At 32.8% G+C, this 18,915-nt stretch overlaps 8 protein-coding genes across 9 annotated transcripts; 6 read left to right on the top strand and 2 right to left on the bottom strand.

Annotated features, from left to right (window-relative positions):
* The first annotated feature begins 792 nt into the window (after nucleotides 1-792).
* LOC108859001 (uncharacterized) lies at nucleotides 793-3,975 on the top strand. Its single transcript, XM_057010839.1, is given in 7 exon segments — nucleotides 793-1,285; nucleotides 1,376-1,425; nucleotides 2,042-2,132; nucleotides 2,257-2,367; nucleotides 2,477-2,689; nucleotides 2,692-2,776; nucleotides 3,588-3,975. Coding segments are annotated over 7 exon segments (1,332 nt in total). The 5' UTR covers nucleotides 793-813; the 3' UTR covers nucleotides 3,898-3,975.
* A 2,354-nt stretch (nucleotides 3,976-6,329) lies between these two features.
* On the top strand, nucleotides 6,330-6,713 carry LOC108860762 (uncharacterized). Its single transcript, XM_018634614.2, has one exon. The coding sequence runs from the start codon at nucleotides 6,330-6,332 to the stop codon at nucleotides 6,711-6,713; it is 384 nt and encodes a 127-aa protein (XP_018490116.1).
* A 2,196-nt stretch (nucleotides 6,714-8,909) lies between these two features.
* On the top strand, nucleotides 8,910-9,772 carry LOC108860803 (protein SRC2-like). Its single transcript, XM_018634655.2, has one exon. The coding sequence runs from the start codon at nucleotides 8,989-8,991 to the stop codon at nucleotides 9,592-9,594; it is 606 nt and encodes a 201-aa protein (XP_018490157.1). The 5' UTR covers nucleotides 8,910-8,988; the 3' UTR covers nucleotides 9,595-9,772.
* Nucleotides 9,773-10,213: 441 nt separating this feature from the next.
* On the top strand, nucleotides 10,214-10,594 carry LOC108860465 (uncharacterized). The gene has a single exon (XM_018634342.2). It carries the CDS (start codon nucleotides 10,214-10,216, stop codon nucleotides 10,592-10,594), a length of 381 nt encoding a protein of 126 aa, XP_018489844.1.
* A 784-nt stretch (nucleotides 10,595-11,378) lies between these two features.
* LOC108860726 (homeobox-leucine zipper protein ATHB-20-like) lies at nucleotides 11,379-12,468 on the bottom strand. The gene is made up of 2 exons (XM_018634580.2): nucleotides 11,981-12,468; nucleotides 11,379-11,895 (listed from the first exon to the last, which is right to left on the bottom strand). Exons 1-2 carry the CDS (start codon nucleotides 12,120-12,122, stop codon nucleotides 11,441-11,443), a joined length of 597 nt encoding a protein of 198 aa, XP_018490082.1. The 5' UTR covers nucleotides 12,123-12,468; the 3' UTR covers nucleotides 11,379-11,440.
* A 91-nt stretch (nucleotides 12,469-12,559) lies between these two features.
* On the bottom strand, nucleotides 12,560-14,193 carry LOC108857012 (binding partner of ACD11 1). Of its 2 annotated transcripts, none has more exons than XM_018630928.2 (5): nucleotides 14,033-14,193; nucleotides 13,587-13,725; nucleotides 13,428-13,506; nucleotides 13,258-13,356; nucleotides 12,560-13,172 (listed from the first exon to the last, which is right to left on the bottom strand). In XM_018630928.2, the coding sequence occupies exons 2-5, from the start codon at nucleotides 13,700-13,702 to the stop codon at nucleotides 12,705-12,707; spliced, it is 762 nt and encodes a 253-aa protein (XP_018486430.1). In that variant the 5' UTR covers nucleotides 13,703-13,725; nucleotides 14,033-14,193; the 3' UTR covers nucleotides 12,560-12,704. The 2 variants fall into 2 exon arrangements, with proteins under 2 accessions (XP_018486430.1, XP_018486431.1); XM_018630929.2 differs by having other exon boundaries at nucleotides 13,958-14,156.
* Nucleotides 14,194-14,486: 293 nt separating this feature from the next.
* LOC108859000 (pre-rRNA-processing protein ESF1) lies at nucleotides 14,487-17,284 on the top strand. The gene is given in 10 exon segments (XM_056985988.1): nucleotides 14,487-15,063; nucleotides 15,183-15,260; nucleotides 15,429-15,693; nucleotides 15,778-15,818; nucleotides 15,820-15,932; nucleotides 16,041-16,173; nucleotides 16,249-16,446; nucleotides 16,448-16,557; nucleotides 16,559-16,831; nucleotides 16,927-17,284. Coding segments are annotated over 10 exon segments (1,905 nt in total). The 5' UTR covers nucleotides 14,487-14,604; the 3' UTR covers nucleotides 17,162-17,284.
* A 155-nt stretch (nucleotides 17,285-17,439) lies between these two features.
* On the top strand, nucleotides 17,440-18,503 carry LOC108857117 (uncharacterized). The gene is made up of 3 exons (XM_018631050.2): nucleotides 17,440-17,618; nucleotides 17,699-17,764; nucleotides 18,259-18,503. The coding sequence occupies exons 1-3, from the start codon at nucleotides 17,571-17,573 to the stop codon at nucleotides 18,304-18,306; spliced, it is 162 nt and encodes a 53-aa protein (XP_018486552.1). The 5' UTR covers nucleotides 17,440-17,570; the 3' UTR covers nucleotides 18,307-18,503.
* The last annotated feature ends 412 nt before the right edge of the window (nucleotides 18,504-18,915 follow it).

Genomic DNA, 18,915 nt, shown 5'->3' with positions numbered 1-18,915 from the left:
CCAAACCAAATAATGTCACTAGAATAGTTTAGATTTTTGTTGTTATAAAATATGAAAAGATAACACGCTTATTTAAATAGCAATTTTAGTTAGAATGGTATAAACTAAACAATTCCGTAATTAAGGGGCTGACTGGTTTTTCCGTTACCACCCGCAAACGTAGTTTTTGCGGTTCGTAGCGATTGTTGGCGTTTCGAAACAATCACAGAAAACGCTACAAATCGCTTCAAACCGCTCCAAACCTTTTAAAATCAAAAGCTGGTTCCAACTAGCGTTTGCGGTTGTGGGCGGTTGCGGGAGGATAAATTTTTTTCTTTAAAAACAGAATAAATAAAAATAATACTAAAAATTATCCAACAAAAATTTTAAATTGAAATAATAGAAATTTTAAAATATATACATATTATATTTTAATTTATATTAGAAAAATTTAAAACCAAAATATTTTCTATAAATTTTTAAAATTTAATAATATGATTTTATAAATATAAATTTTATATTTATTATATTATTATAATTTTTAATATTTTTATAATTATATAAAATATAAATATTGTTAAATTATTATTTAACAGATGTTTTGTTTGGTAGTTTACCAGTCATAAAAGTCCCGCAAACGCAACAATTTCTAACTGTTGTACCAGTCGTACATATCTCTAGAAAACGCTTAAAACCGCAACCACCCGCACCCGTAAACTCCCGCAACCGCAATCGCAACCGCTGTGGTTATACCAGTCATGCCTAAATAAAACAAAGCGCCTATAAATACCCATCAGAAGATTATAGTCGCTCACACTTACACACACATAAAAAATGGTTAAGGTTTCAGTTTTATTGTGTTTTGTTTTGTTGGTTGTAATCATGGTTAGTGCATCATTTGCCGAAAACAATAAAGTGAAATCGACTGATTTGAAGAAAGTCAAAGGACAAGAAACTGATCAGTCGATTAAGGTAAATGATGACGGTGAGCATGACGATGACCACGATCATGATCATGACAATGATAATGATGCTGATCATGATAATAACCACGACCATAATCATGACAATGATGATGACGACGATCATGATCATGACAATGATAATGAAGATGATGATGATAATGATAAGGATGATCATGACGATGACAATAAAGGTGGTGATGATAACGATAACGATGATGGTGATAACGAAGATGATGAAAAGGAAAAAGTGGGGGTATATGAGCTAAAGAAGGGGAGTCTGACTGTCAAATTTACGAATCGCGGTGCTTCTATCATATCTCTCTTTTACCCCGATAAAAATGGTTAGTGGATCAAAACCATATATTACATACATATTGTTTTATGGGTATAGTATTTATACATATTTACTTATTTGTGATATTCATCTCCAGGAAAGATGGAAGACGTCGTTCTTGGGTATGATAGCGTCAGTGAGTACATGGTAAGTCAAAATTCATCTTTAGGGAAAAAGGGTGAGCATATGATAACCCATATATATGACTCGTATTCGAACTATATTAATAGCATCACCATCTTTATTTTGGTGTCTTCAGTGGTTGACGTAAGTGATTTTGGCAGACACTTGTCCACCATAATCTTTTATACTAGTGAAAATCTGTCAAGGTTTTTAATAACGTACTTCTTAAAATATTCAATTTTATTAATATATTTAGTAGTGTTTTTTAGTTTTGCTTCCGATTTTTAGATCTATCACTGGGTATATCTTTCTTAGCTGCAGAAGTTTTTTTGCTATCTGAAACTGAAGTATCTGCTTCTGTTCTAATTTAATTTTCTTAAAAATAAATCGATTATATGAAAACCATTTAAAAAAATAAAAAAATAAATCGATTATTTAAAGATATGAATTTCTTTTTCTAGAAATAATAATTGATGGGGATACTAAGAAATTTATTCGAACAAATAAAAAGAACCAAATTACAACTGAAACATCTCGGGATGATATTTGATTGGACGTGATATTTCAGATAATTTGCTTCCTTATATAAAGATTCAATTTGGTTAAACCACATAAAACATGATAATTAACTTGTAATCAGAATGATACTGTATTTTTTGGAGCGACTGTGGGACGTGTAGCCAATAGAAGAGAAAAGACCGATGCCAACGATGCTAAAAACACAATTCATGGTAAATACATAATTAACTGATCGAACTTATTGGTTAACACATTTTAGTATATGAAAAAAAAAATTTGGTATATGTAGCTACGTTCTATTTAAGTGGACTCATATTGTTTTCTTAAATCAATTAGGTGGGATGAAAGGGTTTGGTCGTCATGCGATTTGGAGAGTTGCGAAACACAGATATAATGGCAAGAAACCTTATATTGTTTTCACCTACACAAGTACTGATGGCGATCAAGGTCAATTTTTCATTTTATTTAGTCTTAATATGTCACTTTTTAAATGCATAAATTCTAAGATACAAAAATGTCATATTTAATTATATCGAATTATCGATAGGATTTCCAGGGAAACTAGACGTCACCGCGACGTATACATTGCTCGGAGAAAACCAAATGAAATTGGTGATGGAAGCAAAGGCTAGAGAGAAAGCAACTCCTGTGAATTTAGTTCATCATTCTTATTGGAATCTTGGTGGTCATATCAATGGTGGTATATTGTCTGAAGAAATTCAAATTCTCGGTTCCGGTTATGCTCACGCCGACGAAAATCTCATCCCCACCGAAAAATCCTCTCCGTTAAAGGAACATCATACGATTTTCTCAAACTCCGACCTATTAAAGATAACATCGATGAGATTAAGCCAGGGTAAAAGTTGCAATATATATATATATATATATATATATATATATATATATATATATATATATATATATATATATTGAACTGGAATATATATTATTTTAATATTACTAGAATTTGATCCACACCAATGTTTGATTTAATTTGTGTTCAACGGAAACTTATACCACCGTTGATTTTATAAAAAAGTGTCATATATATTTTTATGTTTGGTAATTTATATAGAGAATAGAATATAATATTTTATAATATAGATATTTGATAATATTTTATTTGTTTATACCTAATATTATATTAAAAATTATAACTTAATGCAATTTAATGTAATTGTACTATTTATATATTAACCTATTGTTTTTTGTTAATTTATTTTAAAATCAAACATACTAAAAATTTTAATTTCATTAGTTTTCCATGAGTTATTATTAATTTATGATATTTTGTTTTCTTGAAAATTGAATTTTCAAAATTTTTATATCTGACTAAACTAAATAAAGCACTCCTATATTTAAAAAGTGTTTTATATAATATATACTATATATTTCGGTTAGTGTTTTTATTTTCACCAGAAATAAACAACAATCATTGTAATTATTTAATTAATTTAAAAATGATTTCAAATGTAGTGACATAATCTATAAATAAAAAATACAAAAATACTTAATTTATTATAAATGTAATGGTTAAATGTGTAAATAAAAAATAATTTGATATTCATGTTTTTAAACAATTCTCATTTATTATATTACTCATTTTTCTACCAAATGTTACTTTAGTTTTAATAATATAGATATAAAATGTTTTTTTTGTAATGCAGGCACGGCATAAATTATTGTCTGGACGGTGTTGCTAACCAGATCAGAAAAGTCGTGGTGCTTGTGGACAAAAGATCGAAGAGAAAAATGGAGTTATCTACAGACCAAGCTGGTCTAAAGTTCTATACCGGAAGAAACTCGAAGACAATAAAAGGGAAAAACGGTTCGGTTTATAAAGCTTACTCTGGTTTATGTCTAGAAACACATAGTTTCTCCAATGCAATCAATAATCAGTATCTTCCTTCGCAGATAGTTAAACCGGGTGGAAAATATAAGCATACTTTGCTCTTTAAGTTTTCTATCGTTCCCTAAACTTTGTAACTTTCTGGAAGTTTATATGACCAGAAACATAATAAAAATCAAAACCTTAATTATATGGATTTGGGCTAAGTGTGTGTTTATATATATAGGCGTGTACGTAAAATTTGAGCGCCTAAAATTTGATAGTTTGCTCTTCCATTAAGTACTAGTATCTATCTATATATATATACTAATAAAGTTGAGTTTTTTATCTTCTTAGGGGGAAAAATGCCATGTGACATTTTCTTTTTAATAATTAAATTCTTCTTTTTCAATTTTATTTAATGTGTTTTGGTGTTAATTGTGATTAGATGTTAGTTTATTTTTGTTATTGATAATTTATTACAATGATATTTTAATTTTGGATTGAAGTTTAATTTTATATCTTGATTTTTTTTAGATTTCATAACTCTTATGTTACATATTTTTTAAAAATATTTTAAACTATTTCTTAATATTTTGTATGTCAAAAAAAAATACAAAAATTGAAACTAAAGTTAAATATTTTCAAAACTTTTAAACATAAAATAGATACATATCCAAACTATTACTTTATATTTGAAAACATTTAAAATATTAACTTTAGTTTTATATATTTATTTTTATATCTAATATATTATTATATAATAAAACTAATTCATTTACTCAACTGCGGTTCACCCACGGTTGATCCAATGATCTAGAGACCCGGCAAATCGTCCGGTTCAATGTCCGGGTCGGATGTCAAAACACTGGTTTATAGGGTTTCTTTGTATTTGATGTTGACGATGGAAAATGGAACCTCTATGATTCTCATTCTTTATCGCAATTGACGTAACCGCCATATAATCAATCTAGAAATTCCACTCATCCCACTCTAATAATGTTTAGTAATTGATGGCGATTCAAGTCCAAAAGACTAACATTTGGTCTATTGGTATTGACACATAAACTCTATGGTATCTTCATATGTTACCCTGTGCAAGGAAATCAATAACTTCCCTGATGCATGCTATCCGTGTTTACATTTTAAAAACCGTGAACATGATTAATATACTCTTAAAACTTAACTAAAAAAAAGAATCATTACTTCCAATCTGAGAGAAATTTAAAAACGTTGTCTGGTTGCTAAAATTATTTAAAATTGATGTAAACCACACACCACCCTCACCATTAATCTTTTGCACCACACTAACCATTTATTATCAAAACCATTACTAAATACAACAATTCAGCAAGCCCGAATGTCACAGATAGTTAGAAATTGTCTTTCTCATGAACGTTATAGATGCTAATATCTCATTTAATAATTAACAAATTGACTTTTTACTAGGAAGATTTGTTGAAATTGTTCCATTCCGGTTAAAATAGAAGTTGTCCATTAAATAGAGAAGTTTAGGAACCATTTATAGTTTTTAGATAAAAAAACATATTTATATTTATATTAATATTCGTTGATATTTCTAAATAAGGATGGACAAACAAGAATTTCATTATGAACACACACAAAATCTTCCATTATAACAAAACTAATATAGAAAATAATTTTATGTTTCTTATTTTAAGATACATCTTTTTTAGAGATCTTGAAACTAAAGTAACACATACAAATCGCACCTCTATATTTTAAAAGTCAACATGGTAATTTTAAAAAATATATATTAGATACTCACGAATTATTTTACCAAAAATTGACCCTTCATCCTTATTTTAATAAAATTTATAAAATTTGAAACGTATTCAATCTTTCTATTATTTGAACTAAATATATTAGTAAAAGTTTTATAGTTCATATATAGTTATTTTAATAATTAATAATATAAGTATGTTCTCTATATAAAACATCAACTTTGTTTTATGTTTAAATTCCAACTAAATTAATTTTGTTATGACTATCGACTTTTTATTCTATTTTTATTAAATCAATTAGTAACAACCACTTATACTATTACACTTTGAATTAAACAACTTTAAACAAAGCAATGCACTATGTTCATTAACCACTATCAAAAAGATCAGAAAATATCATTTTTAATATATTTTTATTTTTTATATTTAACATATTTTATTTGTTAAGATCATATAATAATTTATAAATTTATGTAAAAGTATAACATACGAACCCGGCGCGTAGCGCCGGAAAATCACTAATATGCTATAAATAAACCTTTTTGAATTAGATGACTTCAGCAATCAATTTTTATTTATTTTGCGAAGTGTATTGATAACCAACTAAATATGAGCATCAGAGTCAATACAATACGCTGACCATCAATTTAAGGTTCTATGTGCATACTATTATTAGTCACAGATAATGGTATAAAATACCCTAAAACATGAAAGACAAGAACTCACATCTCTTCTCGCCTCTTTTCCTTTAACAAACTATTTGAAATCTAAGTTCAAATTCAACTATTTGAAATCTAATTTCAAATTGGTTGTTGAGGTAAAGTTGAGCTCTAGTCATGGCCAAGATCGCCTTGTTGCTTTTCGTCATGGCCATTCTGGTCTCTCTCCACGCTAATGAAGCTCACCACCGTAAGGGAGATCCAGCGCGTGAAAAAGACTTAACAGCCAAGAAAAAGAGCATTCAAGGTTTGACATCTGAAGTGAAATCGTTGAGCAAATCTGAACAGGTGGTGAATAACATTGAAAAAGATCACAATAAGAACAAAATGCTTTCAAAGAAAGATCACAAGAAGAAACTGGACTCAATGGCTTATGCACAGAAACTCAAAAAATTCCGCAGGGTTACCAAAATCAAGAGAGTACCTGCGAGAAAGAGGAAATCTGTATCCATTATCCAATCGATCTTGAAAGATTTTGGATTAAACGGAGGGAGAAACTAACAAAAATAACAATTAGGGTTTGATTCATATTGATGACTTTATAAAGGAGGTTTGAACCTGGCCATGGATTTTAGCTTTACAAGTGAGTGGAGAAAATAATTTCCCCATATTATATTATTTACATCATATTGTAATTGATATAAGTTAATGAAATATTACTACTTATGATATCATAATATGTTTCTATGCGATGTTTTATTATTATTGATGACAGTTTTCTACTAGGTTACAACTCGATTAACTGTTTGTGGATACAGCGTTTGAGATAATTTTACAAATACTAGTATGGAACCACATTAATATACAAAAAGAAGGGTGGATTGCCCATTATTTTCTTAATTATATCAAATTCTCAGCTAATCAACTTCAAAACTGCAAACACAACTTCACAAACATCGGTCTCACCACCAGAAATACAAATAACAATTCAATAACCCCACGCAAGCGCAGAACTCTGCCTCTAATTTTTAAAGTTTTATAAATTTTCTCTTATTTAAAAATTTTCATTGTTTATCCCAAATATATTAATACATTATCTAATAGTCCGTAGAATATTTTTTCCGATGATCATATGTTTTCAATTAAACCAAAATTTAAACATCAATTATATCATAAAAATCATAGTTTAGTGGAAAATGTATGTGTTTCACAAAAAAAAAGTGGAAAATGTACATAGAAATAGAAATAAATATACAAATAAAATCTATGGGCCTGAGGCCTGACCTTTTCATCTATCTTATTAAAACAGAAACATTCTGTTGGACCTAACATTTATTTTGTAAGTTTTTAAATTAAATACACATTTATACTTTATAGTTAAACCTATATTAAATCACTAATGTTCCTTTCTTTATAATACTATCCATGTTTCCAAACAATATACTTATTTCTTTATATTACTATTAATGTTTCCAAACAATATATTTTATACTACTATCAATGTTTCCAAACAATACAATAATTAATCTTAGTTATTTTATATCTATCATTTTCTCTTTAAATTTTTGTAGAAACGTTATAATTTCATAAATTGCAAAATAATGAACTTTAAAATTTGGATTATAAGACTACAAAATATGAAAATATTTCAATTTAAATCCAATTAGATTACATATCGGTCATCCATCAGTTCAATCGGTTAGTCTCGGGTTTAGTTATTTTTTTAATATAAATATTTTAAAAACCTAAATTGAATTGTCAGATCTCCGGATTAACTGGTATAATCACAATCGGGTTGAATTTAAAAACACTGATTTAAATGCAAAAATATTTTAAATACACACTCTTTAAAAATTACCAAAATATTTGTTAAGTTATTAGTGAAATTTTTCATCGTAAAATATTCTGCGCTTCCAAAGCGCGGGTCAAAATCTAGTTTCAATTAAAGTATGTGTTTCACAAAAAAAAAGTGGAAAATGTACATAGAAATAGAAATAATTATACAAATAAAATCTATGAGAACACATTTGTCCGGTTGTATGATCTTTTGGTATATATATACAGTATCTCAATTTGGGAGAAAAAAAAACGCATTTGTCCATTTCGTTTTGCTTGATCAAGCCAATACCAATGAAACTTTTTTTTCAAAACTTTTTTACTAAACTAAAAATGATGTAAAATAACATCTGAAGAGGATGTGAAATTCCCTCTTCCTTTTATAGCCACCAAAGTTGATATTTAATGAAAAAGTTGTGTTCCAATAAAAAACATCTAAAGATTAATGCATAACCAAAATATAAAATTTTAAATTAAAAATAATCATTCTACATATATGATCAAATAATCATGTAATGTGAGAATTTAAACATGTACTAGACGAAAACTCACAAGACAACCGATTGTACAAAAATATCAATTTATAATTTTATATTCATTGATGGTTCTTCAATTTATTTAAATTTAAAATATGTTATTTAACAATATTAATAAAATAAATGTGAGATATCTGATATAATAAATGTGAGATATACTCCCCCACTAATGGTGCTCTAATTTCGTTCCTCATTTTCAATTAAAATTTACGCGCTTTTTCATTCAAAAAATAAAATTTCCGCGTTTCATTTATTTTAAAGTTATCCCAAACGCGTTTCAGGTTTACACCTTTTGATATCCCCTTACGAAAATCTCAGTGCAAACGTCTCTATAAATTGAACTCTCATGAAAGCTTCAAAATATCATCAAAGCTTTCCTCTAATATCTATGTTATAGTTAAGCGTATTTTTATTTTATTTTCTGATAACGATTATAAGCGTATCTTTAGGTTAGCGGGGCAGCCATGAAAGATCTCACCTTAGAGCTTAATATCAACTCAGCAAGTGACCTTGAGAATGTCAACTACATCACGAAGATGAACGTTTACGCCGTCATAACCCTTTTGGGCGACAAAAAGATTCATCAGAAAGTGAAAACCGGTGTAGATCGCTACGGTGGATCTAACCCTAACTGGAATCACGCCGTCAAATTTCCTGTCAATGAGAGATTAGCCCGAGAAGGTCGTCTAACCCTCGTCGTGGGATTGTTCTCCAGTCGACTCCTAGGCGATAAAGATATTGGTAAGGTCGAGGTCCCATTAGTATACCTCTTGCCGTCAACTAACGGTAACGGTAATGACCATGGGATGAAGTTTGCGACGTATCAGGTGAGAACTCCGTCAGAGAAAATGAAAGGTTCTTTGACTTTCTCGTACCGTATACCGTTTATTTCCGGTCAGCCTTACCAACAGGTACCAGCTTCGTGGGCTTCTCCGACTCATGGTTATGGACCGTATGGACCGTATGGGTACATGCCGCAGCCGCCACCCCCACCTCAGTATACGAAGGATGAAGAAATAAGGTTACAGAAAGCTGATCTTGTTATTTCAGCACTGTCATTATTTCGTTAGTGATAAAACAAAACAAATGTTATTCCCCAATAAATCGTCAATTTCCAATTTATATTTGTTCGTTGAATTATCAAACTAAAGTAACGAGGAAAATACTTTAGTGATTTACCCGGCCACTTGTTTTTTTTATAAAAAAAAAAAACACTAGTATAGATGATTACGATGATTATTAATAAGATCATATCCATTTGACTCATCCGAAAATCCTGTCTTGTATCTTTGTCTTAAACACTTTGAAAATATTTGTTTATGTGAGTGAATGTAGTGAAGAATTCTATTGGCTCATCTCTATACCGTTACACAAAAAAATATCAAAGTATAGAAAGAAATAATCTTACAGAATGAATTTCCATAATTAATGGTTAGAACTTAGAAATTTGAAGGTTACTATCCAAAACTTTTGCGAATTTTTTGGGTGGCCGAAGATAATTAGCTAACAGAGTCAACACCATTGGTTGACCATCAAATCAAGGTTACTATTTTTTACACACATAAAGCTATAAATGCGTTAGCAAATGAACAAACACACACGGACTCATTCCTCTCATGATATTTTCCTTTTAACAACTTATAATTTGATCTATTTCAAATTAAGTTGAGGGAAAATTAATCATTAAACATGGCAAAAATCTCTTTTGTACTTCTCGTCGTCGCCCTTATTGTCTTTCTACATGTCTCTGAGGCTCATCGTTCGATAAATTCCAACGAATTAGTACTAGAAAACAACCTGAATGAAGCCAAGGGCTTGATCGAAGAGGAGTTGAAGAAAACGGAAAAGAACATTCAGAAGTTGGAAACCGATGTGAGTATATTAAGCAAATCTGAGATAATGTTGAAGAAACTCGAAGAAGCTTACAAAAATGGTAAGAGTATAGAGCCTTTCAGAAAAAATCTCAAGGCATCCGACGATAAGATCGAGCAAGAGCCAGAAGAAGTGAGATACATTTCCATAATTAAATGCATTTTGAAGGATTTAGGATTAAACGGAGGGAGATGTTGAAACAAGATTTAGGGTGTGATGGATGTTGATGCGTTCAAAGGAGGTTTCCATTGGCCCATGGAGTTTGGCTTTACAACTGAGAGGAGCAAATAATTTGCCCACCGTATATATTAACTAATTGCACCAGTTGTATACATTTAAACAAAATGCATTACTTATAGTTAATAATGTAATCTATCTTTGTGCTAACACTTGGTTAATTAGTTATCAACACATTATAATAGCTACAGAATGAGTACATTTTTTTTTCACACATAAAAAATAATTTATGAGTTGATTTATCCATCTACATATATGATCAAGTACGCACTTCACCAAGTATATATATGCATAGCTTTCGAATATTTGAGAAATCGATGTACATGTTGCTTGGGAGAGGTGATTTTACGTTGTATGCTTGAACGTGAATATATAGTTCACATGTACATGCATTCAAGTATAAATATAGTAGTATTCTTTAATTATCTGGTTAGCGCTTCTTACACATGCAAGCCAATAATTGCTTCGTGGTTGTCATATGGGAATGCATTATGTAATATACATCTCTCAAGAACCATTTATATGTATAACAAACAAAACACTTACTGCCTTTAGACATACATCTTGTAGTGTTGGATCATGAGCCTAGCAATCCTACTAAATATAAATGCACATATAACAGGATAAATTCATGAACCAATTCAATTAAAAAAGCGAGCAGAATTTGAAAAAGTTTGGTTATATATATTTGTTCTATAGACGTTATATATACAAAAATAACAAAACTGAATCCTAAAAGATTAAATAACAAAAAGATTAAACACTTTTCTCGAAATATTTGTGAGATATTGGATTCAAACCAAACGTTTAATCAAGTACATTTCCCATATACAATATTAGATAGATGCATACATATATATTACATACCTCAGCGAGGAGTTTCTTGTTGTGTGCAAGAAGATAATCATTGTCGGATTTAAGAGACTCGAACCGTTTTTTGAGTGAATCATAGTTTCTCTCAAGCTGTCTAGTCTTCGACCTAGCTTTCCTATTTTGATTTTTGAAACAAATCGCTATCTGCCTTGGTTGCATCCCCAATGCTTTAACTAGTTGTATCTTCCTCTCCGGCTCCAGCTTGTTCCCAAACTCTAAGCTCTTTTCTAATGCCTTAACTTGTTCTAACTGCCGCTTCTTCTTCTTCTCTCCAGGCATCATATGTGACCCGTCGTCTGATAGATTCTCCTCATGACCAGCTGATTGATGATGATCCTCTTGCACGTTCATTAACGACATGGATCTGTTCATCGTGTAGTTTCCTCCTCCTATATACACCAAAAAGACAACAAAAGTTAAACACGACTTTAAGTATCTATCTATGTACGTAGAGAGAAAGAGAAAGATTAGAACCACTGAGGATATGGGGAGGAGGACAAGAAGGGAGTTGATCACGACTGCTGTCTTCATGGAGTTGTTGGAACATAAAACCATGCTGAGGAAATGCCAATCTCAATCCTGCGGCTGCGTCCCTGGTTGTATCAACTACAAACATTTATATACAAATTTTAACTCCACCACTGATCGATCACTGATATGTATATTCTACCTAGTGATGAAATGCTTAATTAGTTTGCTGTTAAGAAATTTGGAAATCACTAACAAACAAATCTGGAATCCTTGTGGATCTCATCAGCATCTCGTATAAGAAGGATCTAAATAGTGACCAAAAGAATAAGTAGGAATACGTTATTCCTAATCATTCCTTTCAATTTATACAATTTATAAAGAATATTTGTTCTTTATAATTTTTTAAATATTTTTTTTTATTTTTAAGAAATAATAGACTATATTTATTCTTTATCAAATTAAAAAAATAACAGATTTTCTTTTTGTTTTATTCATTTTTATTTTCGTTTCTTTTCTTTTTAGGACACATAAGCTTTTTTATATAAAAGAAAAAGTTTAGAACTCATATATATTCCCCTTCCATGTATAACTATTTAATATTTATAAAATTTGTCTACAATTTCTCATATAACATACAGGGAAATCATGGGATTGTATTAATTATACATTTATGTTTTTTTTTATTCCAGCATCTTTATGGCTTAAAACCTCATATTGTGATACATAATCAACTGCTTCCACCACCACCACCCATATGGGCCGCTGCTTTTGCAGCCCGGCCCAAAGCATCTGAGAACCATAAAGCCCCGTTAGCAAAGTATCGACTGTTGACCACAGTGGTGGCAGCAGCAGCAGCCACTTTTCCAGTAATGGTGGCTGCAGCCACAGCAGCCGTGCCAGTGACAAGAACCGCTGATTTTGTGAAATCAGAGAAGTGATACTTGTCGTCCGCTGACCTCACGGCTTCCATACTGGACTGAATGTTCTGTGTGAGGCCAATGTAACGGCCGATCTCTGCCAATTTGTTGGCTACCGAGATTGAGAATCTCTGAGACTCGTCCAAAGCCTTGGCTTTACCGAATGCATCTTTGCTTAGAACGTAGCCTTTAGATATCATAGTCTTGACGACTTGCTGAGCAATGGTTACTGCTTCTCCAGGCGACGAAGCAAATGCATCCGCGTGACTTTGAGTAACCTTTACATGCACAAAAACAAAGAAACGTTTTGAATCTTTAATGACAAAGCAATCAAAGTTGCTTCTGTTTTTTTTTTTTTTGTACCGTTACAGTATAGTCTCCTTCTCGTGTGAGACTGTTAGATTCGTGTAGATAGACACCGTACATGGATATCCACACGGTTTGATCAACGATCGTAGCTCCCTGAAATCAAGGTTGAAACCAATGCTTCAGAGAAGGGTCATTTTCAAATGGGAAAAAGGCAAAGGACTTACGTTAAGTAACAAGGCCATATCCAGAGCATACGCATCTCTGAATGTTACATAAGCCGTTAACGCATCATTCCCTCCGCATCTGAGGTTCATGCAGAGACATTAAAGCAAGAATCCAAGAAACTAGTGTTAGATAGGGATAAATAATGATCAGGCAGTTACCCAGTGATCTCGACAAGCTCGACTATTCCGCAATGAGAGAAGAAACTATGAACATCTTTCTCAGTGGCTCGAGGAGACAAGTTGGTGACTTCAGCAACGTAACCACAGGGATACATCTCTAACACAAACCTCCAGATATCTAAGTCAAAGAACAAATATAACACCAGATTCTTGAATCAGATTCAAAGATTAATACGGCTATAAGAATAAGAAACCCACAAACAAAAAAGGTCCCTGATTACATATAAGCAGAGCAGAAACAGAAAGAGAAGCATAGATTAAGATTAAAATGAGTGCATGGATGAAAAAGTAACAGTAACAAAAATAGACTCATATATGAATCGATCAAAGTAGTAGTAATAAGTATTCACCAAACAAATTGAAAATCAACAACGCATGAGTAAATTTGATATTAGTGGTGGACAGGACGTCCCTTTTAAGCTTACCCTGATTTTTGATTTTTAAGGTAAAGATAGTGAGATGAGGAAAGTCTCAAAGCAAATCAACCGAGAGAGACGGAGATGATGAAAAGAACACAGAATTAGTGTGAAGCCAGAGAGAGAGAGAGAGAGTTATGTTCATCTTCTTCATTTTTTTTTGTTTTGTCGGCTCGATATTGATGTGTTTGGTCGAGAATCTTCTCACGCGCCATTTACGTCACCAACTTCTGAAAATACAAGGGGAAAATTTGTGGGTGAAGAGCACGCTCAAATCACGCGGGTGTTTAGTGTTTACAAGTGTTGTGCTTTTAATTTACAGTTGTTTGGGCCTGTTGGGTGCATTGGATATCTGTATTTAATTTAACGGACTTTTGAAAGCCCAAAAATATTGTAATGAAATAAGCTGACGCGAGTCCCTTCTCTCTAAGTTTAAAAAACCCTAAAACTTCTAATAGTAATACATTGGTAGACAATTCACTCTTGAATCATCAGTCTGTCCAACAACGAGTTCGAAGAGAAATAAACAAAGGAATCGAGAAAGCGGAGGCGGAGGAGAGGCAGAGGAGGAAGGAAACCAAATGATAACGGACCCGAGCTTCCGTAGGGTTCCGATCCGAGGCGTGTATACAAAGTCACCCACCATTGACCGTCGTTTCAAGTGGGTGCTCTACATAAAGGCTTCTTCTGCTCCGGTTGATAAGCGTGGAAAACGTATAAGAAGAGACAATGATTTTCTTAAAGAGTATTATCGTATAGGACAAGAAGTAGATGATGAGAAGAAGCAAAATAGCGAAGAAGATCCGTCGGGAGATGATGAACAGAGCGAGGCTGAGCAAAATTTGATGGCTTTGAAAGCCGAGGAGAAGCAGAGTAAGAGTGAGAAGAAGCTTGCTATGAATTCGGATGAAGAAGAATCCGATGATGATGATGATGATGAGAGTGCAGAGTCTCATGATCAGGAGGAAGAAGCCAGCGAGGAAGTATTCGAAGAGGACGATGAAGCAGCTCTGCATGAGGACAGCGAACCCGAAATTCCGGTAAAAGACAATTGGTTTTCAACATTATTTGTCTTTTTTTTTTTAATTAGTATAATGTTTTGGTTTTATCATATCACATATGAAGATGGATGGATGGATGGATGGATGATTTTGTGTAGGAAGAGGAGGAGATAGCCAATATTGAAAAAGAAACTCACAGACTGGCTATTGTCAACATTAACTGGATACATATTACTGTAAGTTCTTCTCGTCATTCGATTTATATTATCTATTAGCTCTCTCTCTCTTTTTTTGTTAGCTCTATGCTCAATAGGCAGCGCCTTGTTCGTTCTTTTTTTTTTTTTTGGTATAGTCAAAAGAGTTGGTGTTGTTCTTATAGCTACCATCTTGCTTGTTACTATTAGGCCATAGACTTGTACGTTGTTCTCGATTCTTTCCTCAAGAAAGATGGGCGCGTCTTGTCTGTTGTGGTCTATCGTACAAAGTTTGGGCTTGAGCGAATGAACTATGAGGAAATGCATATGGTCCTCTTGCTATTATTCGTGGTGGAGACAAAAAAGAAGGAAGAAAATGGTGACGATGGAGAAGAAGACAAGGAGGCAATCAATGAGAGAATACGTGAATACGAAAAAAGCAAATTTAAGTAAGATGATATTCAGCCTAATATGTGTCCAAGGGGAGGGGACTAGTATTACTAAAACTAGTATCCACAGTAACTGTTGTCGTTGATTGCTCTGTTTTCAGGTACTACAGTTGGTGTTGTGGAATGTGATTCTAGTGCTACTGCTGATTAATTACTTGTACAAATCATGTGACGGATTTGAGTTTCAAAGATCCTCTAACAAGCTCGACTTGAGATTTATTCCCGATTCCACGGAATTCAATCATCCACCTCGTGATATTGCCACCGATCGAGGTTTGCATTTTGAGTTTGCTGCTCTACTTTCTTTCTATCTCGTTCGTTTCATTGTGATGTAATAAGTGTTTCTTTTTTTTTCCTTAAAAAAATATATTTATGAGGCACCTGCTAACTATCAAGCTTTGGATTTTCAAAGCCAAGCACTGCAGATGAGTAAGGTGAATATTTCTTGGGATGAAGATGAGCCGCACCGCGTGAAGACCCTAACCCAGAAATTCAACCCTGATCAGGTCTTTATCCTTATATTTCTTTTCATTTGTTTTTTTTTTGTGTGTGTGTGTTCTGATACACTGTCACAATCATAGTTGGCAGACCTTGAGTTGAAGGAGTTTTTAGCTTCTTATGAGAGTGAATCTGATGATGATGATGATGATGATGAGAAGGAAAAAAGAAAAAAAGAATACCGTGCTTTGATGGAATCTAGAGATGTTGATTCTGATAAAGACGAGGAGAATGACGTGGATATGGAATTTAGATTCAATCCCGGGTTAGAAGATATATGCGTGTAAAAATATTCTCGAAAAGAAAGACAACAGGTCAAAAACGTTATGGGAGACACAATTAAGGGAGAAACGAGAGAAGAAGAAGAGAACTAGGAGGAGGATGAGTCAAGAAGGATGATGATGACAATAAGAAGAGGAAGAAAAAGAAGGGTTTAGAGGAGAAAGTAGCAGCCGAGGAAAGAAGAAGCACAACTGAGCTGGATTTGATAGCTGCTGATGGAGGGGACGGTAAAGGTCTAAAAGGGTATAATATTAAAGGGAGGAAAAGTAGAGAGATGGCAGAAGAGCCCAAGATACCTTGGGCTGATCCCGACTATTCGAGATTCGCAGCTACAATCTCTGACCCTAACTATACTCTAGACCCTACGAATCCACAGTTTACAAGGTAAAATTTTGATTGCATAGTTTGACTTTTTTTTTCTATGTATTTGAGAATTGTCAAGTGTTTTCTTTCTCATGAATTTGTTTGATTCTTGGCAGGAATGCGACTTATGTTAAGCAATTAGCTCAGAAGCAAAAGAAGGATCCAACGAGCCACGAGCAAGTGAAAGCAAAGGATAGAGAAGAAGAGTCGTCGACTAGAGATGGCATGTTGTTGGCAACTAAGAAAAACAATTTTAGTGAGTCTGCTACAGTTAAATCGCTGAGGCTCAAGATACAGCGGAAGAAAGCAGAGTTGGCTCAGCTAATGAAGAAGAAAGCCAAAGCAGATTAGTTATGTCTTCTTCTTTTTTTTCCCCTTCAAATCAGTTTTGTTTCTTCTCTTTTAATTCACAAAGATCCCTTCTACATTGAAGAGCTTTTCATTCACAAAATAATATTCAGAGCAACATTTTGGGGCTTTTTTATTTATTAGTTTTCAAACTTAATTGTCAAAACCAAAAAGTATAGCAAAAAGGCTCGGGTTTATGTATTCCATTGGTTAGGCCCACTTGGAGCCCAATGGTTATCTTTCTGAGAAGACGGAGACAATGACAAAGGGAACAACAGCACACAGTTATTTTTTTTTGGTCGGCCACACTGTTCATTTCATACCTTTCCTCGCGAATCTGAGAATTCGGAAGTTTCGATCGATTTTGGGAGGGGGGGTTTAGGGTTTTTCTCTGCTAATAATACTCTGATCAATGACGCCGCCTCCAGGTCTTTACTCCGGTACCAGCACTCTTGCTCTGGTAACGATCCGTTTCTCTCTCTCTCTCGATCTGTATCTTTCGTCTTTGAGTTCCGTCATCGTCTTTTTGTAATCGATCAGGTGGCTCGTGCTTCGGCTTTCGGGCTGGGTCTCATCTACGGGAACGTCAAGCTCAAGGCTTTGAAGGTACATTTGAAGTTTCAATTGATCGAGTCATATATTATAGCTTTGACTGCTTATACTTTGAAAGTTTTGATTTTTCTTCATTGCGTAATTATCTAATTGGAAACCTAGATTCTGTTTAGGTCATCTATTTTGAAAGTATCTAAGTCCAATGATTGATCACATTCTACTCCATGTTTAGTCTTAGTGTTCTTATGTATTGAACTTCGCTTATTACTGCAAATGCAATGTAACTAGTTAGTTACCTTTTTTGTAGCATAAGTTAATGAGTGTAGTAGGTCTGGTTTCAAAATCCTAATTCATTAGTTGATAGTATGACTGCTTCCTTATAAGAAGATCACTCCATTGTTTAGCGACCAATCAGTTCTCCAACTTTATATGTGGACATTTGCTATTTAACCCTACAGGATTTCTTGTGTTCATAGTTGTATCTCTTTACTGTTATGTCAATTTGCTTCAGTGGTATTAGTATTAACAAATGCTTTTATCATATGCAGATTAAGAAGAACTCACAGATTAAAGCAGAAGCCAAGGCTCATCACTAAGCACCAAACATCTTTCTCTTTATTCAAAATAAGAAGATGAAGCCCAAGTGACTCTCCTCTCCAAATATTACTTGTTTCTTCGTAAGCTATATCTCCCTCTGTGACATTTTTTTTTCAGCTTTTCTTTTCTCGAATAACAAAACATTTTGTCTGGACAACAATCATAATACCATTTTGGTCTGAAGCCGAGTTTTATTGTTGGTTTTGCTACTTCAATAAACACCACCCGCTTATCAGTATAACAAGATTGGTTATATAACCTACTGTGCTTTGCTACCGAGGCATTCATAAATTTCTTATTTTTACTTGATAGTCTTCCTTCATGTCTTATTATGTTATGAATTTGGATATATGACTAATATATATACTCCAATTTTGCGACTCCTAACTTTGAAACTTCATAAAAATACATCAACTTGAGTCATTTGCAGGATATGTGACTTTTCGTTCTCTCAATTATCTTTCTCAAGTTTCTGAAAAATAAGAAAGTGAAAAAGCAAAGTGGGTTGGGAGACCACTTGATCGAACTTTTAGAGAAAAACAAAAGTAGAAAAGAAAACGACCACTTTATCAAATGGAAGTAGTGATCATAATGGACCATTTATACTG

Source organism: Raphanus sativus, chromosome 5 (genome assembly GCF_000801105.2).
Source record: "Raphanus sativus cultivar WK10039 chromosome 5, ASM80110v3, whole genome shotgun sequence".
In the NCBI taxonomy this organism is placed as follows: Eukaryota; Viridiplantae; Streptophyta; class Magnoliopsida; order Brassicales; family Brassicaceae; genus Raphanus; species Raphanus sativus.
This window is presented reverse-complemented; position numbering and strand designations above follow the sequence as displayed.

Bases quoted from the DNA above. Each gene is read 5' to 3' on its own strand.
- LOC108860465 (XM_018634342.2), top strand. From the start codon at position 10,214: ATGGCAAAAATCTCTTTTGTACTTCTCGTCGTCGCCCTTATTGTCTTT.
- LOC108860726 (XM_018634580.2), bottom strand. From the start codon at position 12,122: ATGTTTGTAGTTGATACAACCAGGGACGCAGCCGCAGGATTGAGATTG. The intron at 11,896-11,980 runs GTTCTAATCTTT...TGGTGTATATAG, and splicing joins TCCTCCCCATATCCTCAGTG to GAGGAGGAAACTACACGATG.
- LOC108860803 (XM_018634655.2), top strand. From the start codon at position 8,989: ATGAAAGATCTCACCTTAGAGCTTAATATCAACTCAGCAAGTGACCTT.
- LOC108857117 (XM_018631050.2), top strand. From the start codon at position 17,571: ATGACGCCGCCTCCAGGTCTTTACTCCGGTACCAGCACTCTTGCTCTG. The intron at 17,619-17,698 runs GTAACGATCCGT...GTAATCGATCAG, and splicing joins GTACCAGCACTCTTGCTCTG to GTGGCTCGTGCTTCGGCTTT. The intron at 17,765-18,258 runs GTACATTTGAAG...TATCATATGCAG, and splicing joins TCAAGCTCAAGGCTTTGAAG to ATTAAGAAGAACTCACAGAT.
- LOC108857012 (XM_018630928.2), bottom strand. From the start codon at position 13,702: ATGTATCCCTGTGGTTACGTTGCTGAAGTCACCAACTTGTCTCCTCGA. The intron at 13,507-13,586 runs GTAACTGCCTGA...CATGAACCTCAG, and splicing joins GAGCTTGTCGAGATCACTGG to ATGCGGAGGGAATGATGCGT. The intron at 13,357-13,427 runs GTAAGTCCTTTG...CCTTGATTTCAG, and splicing joins ATATGGCCTTGTTACTTAAC to GGAGCTACGATCGTTGATCA.
- LOC108860762 (XM_018634614.2), top strand. From the start codon at position 6,330: ATGGCCAAGATCGCCTTGTTGCTTTTCGTCATGGCCATTCTGGTCTCT.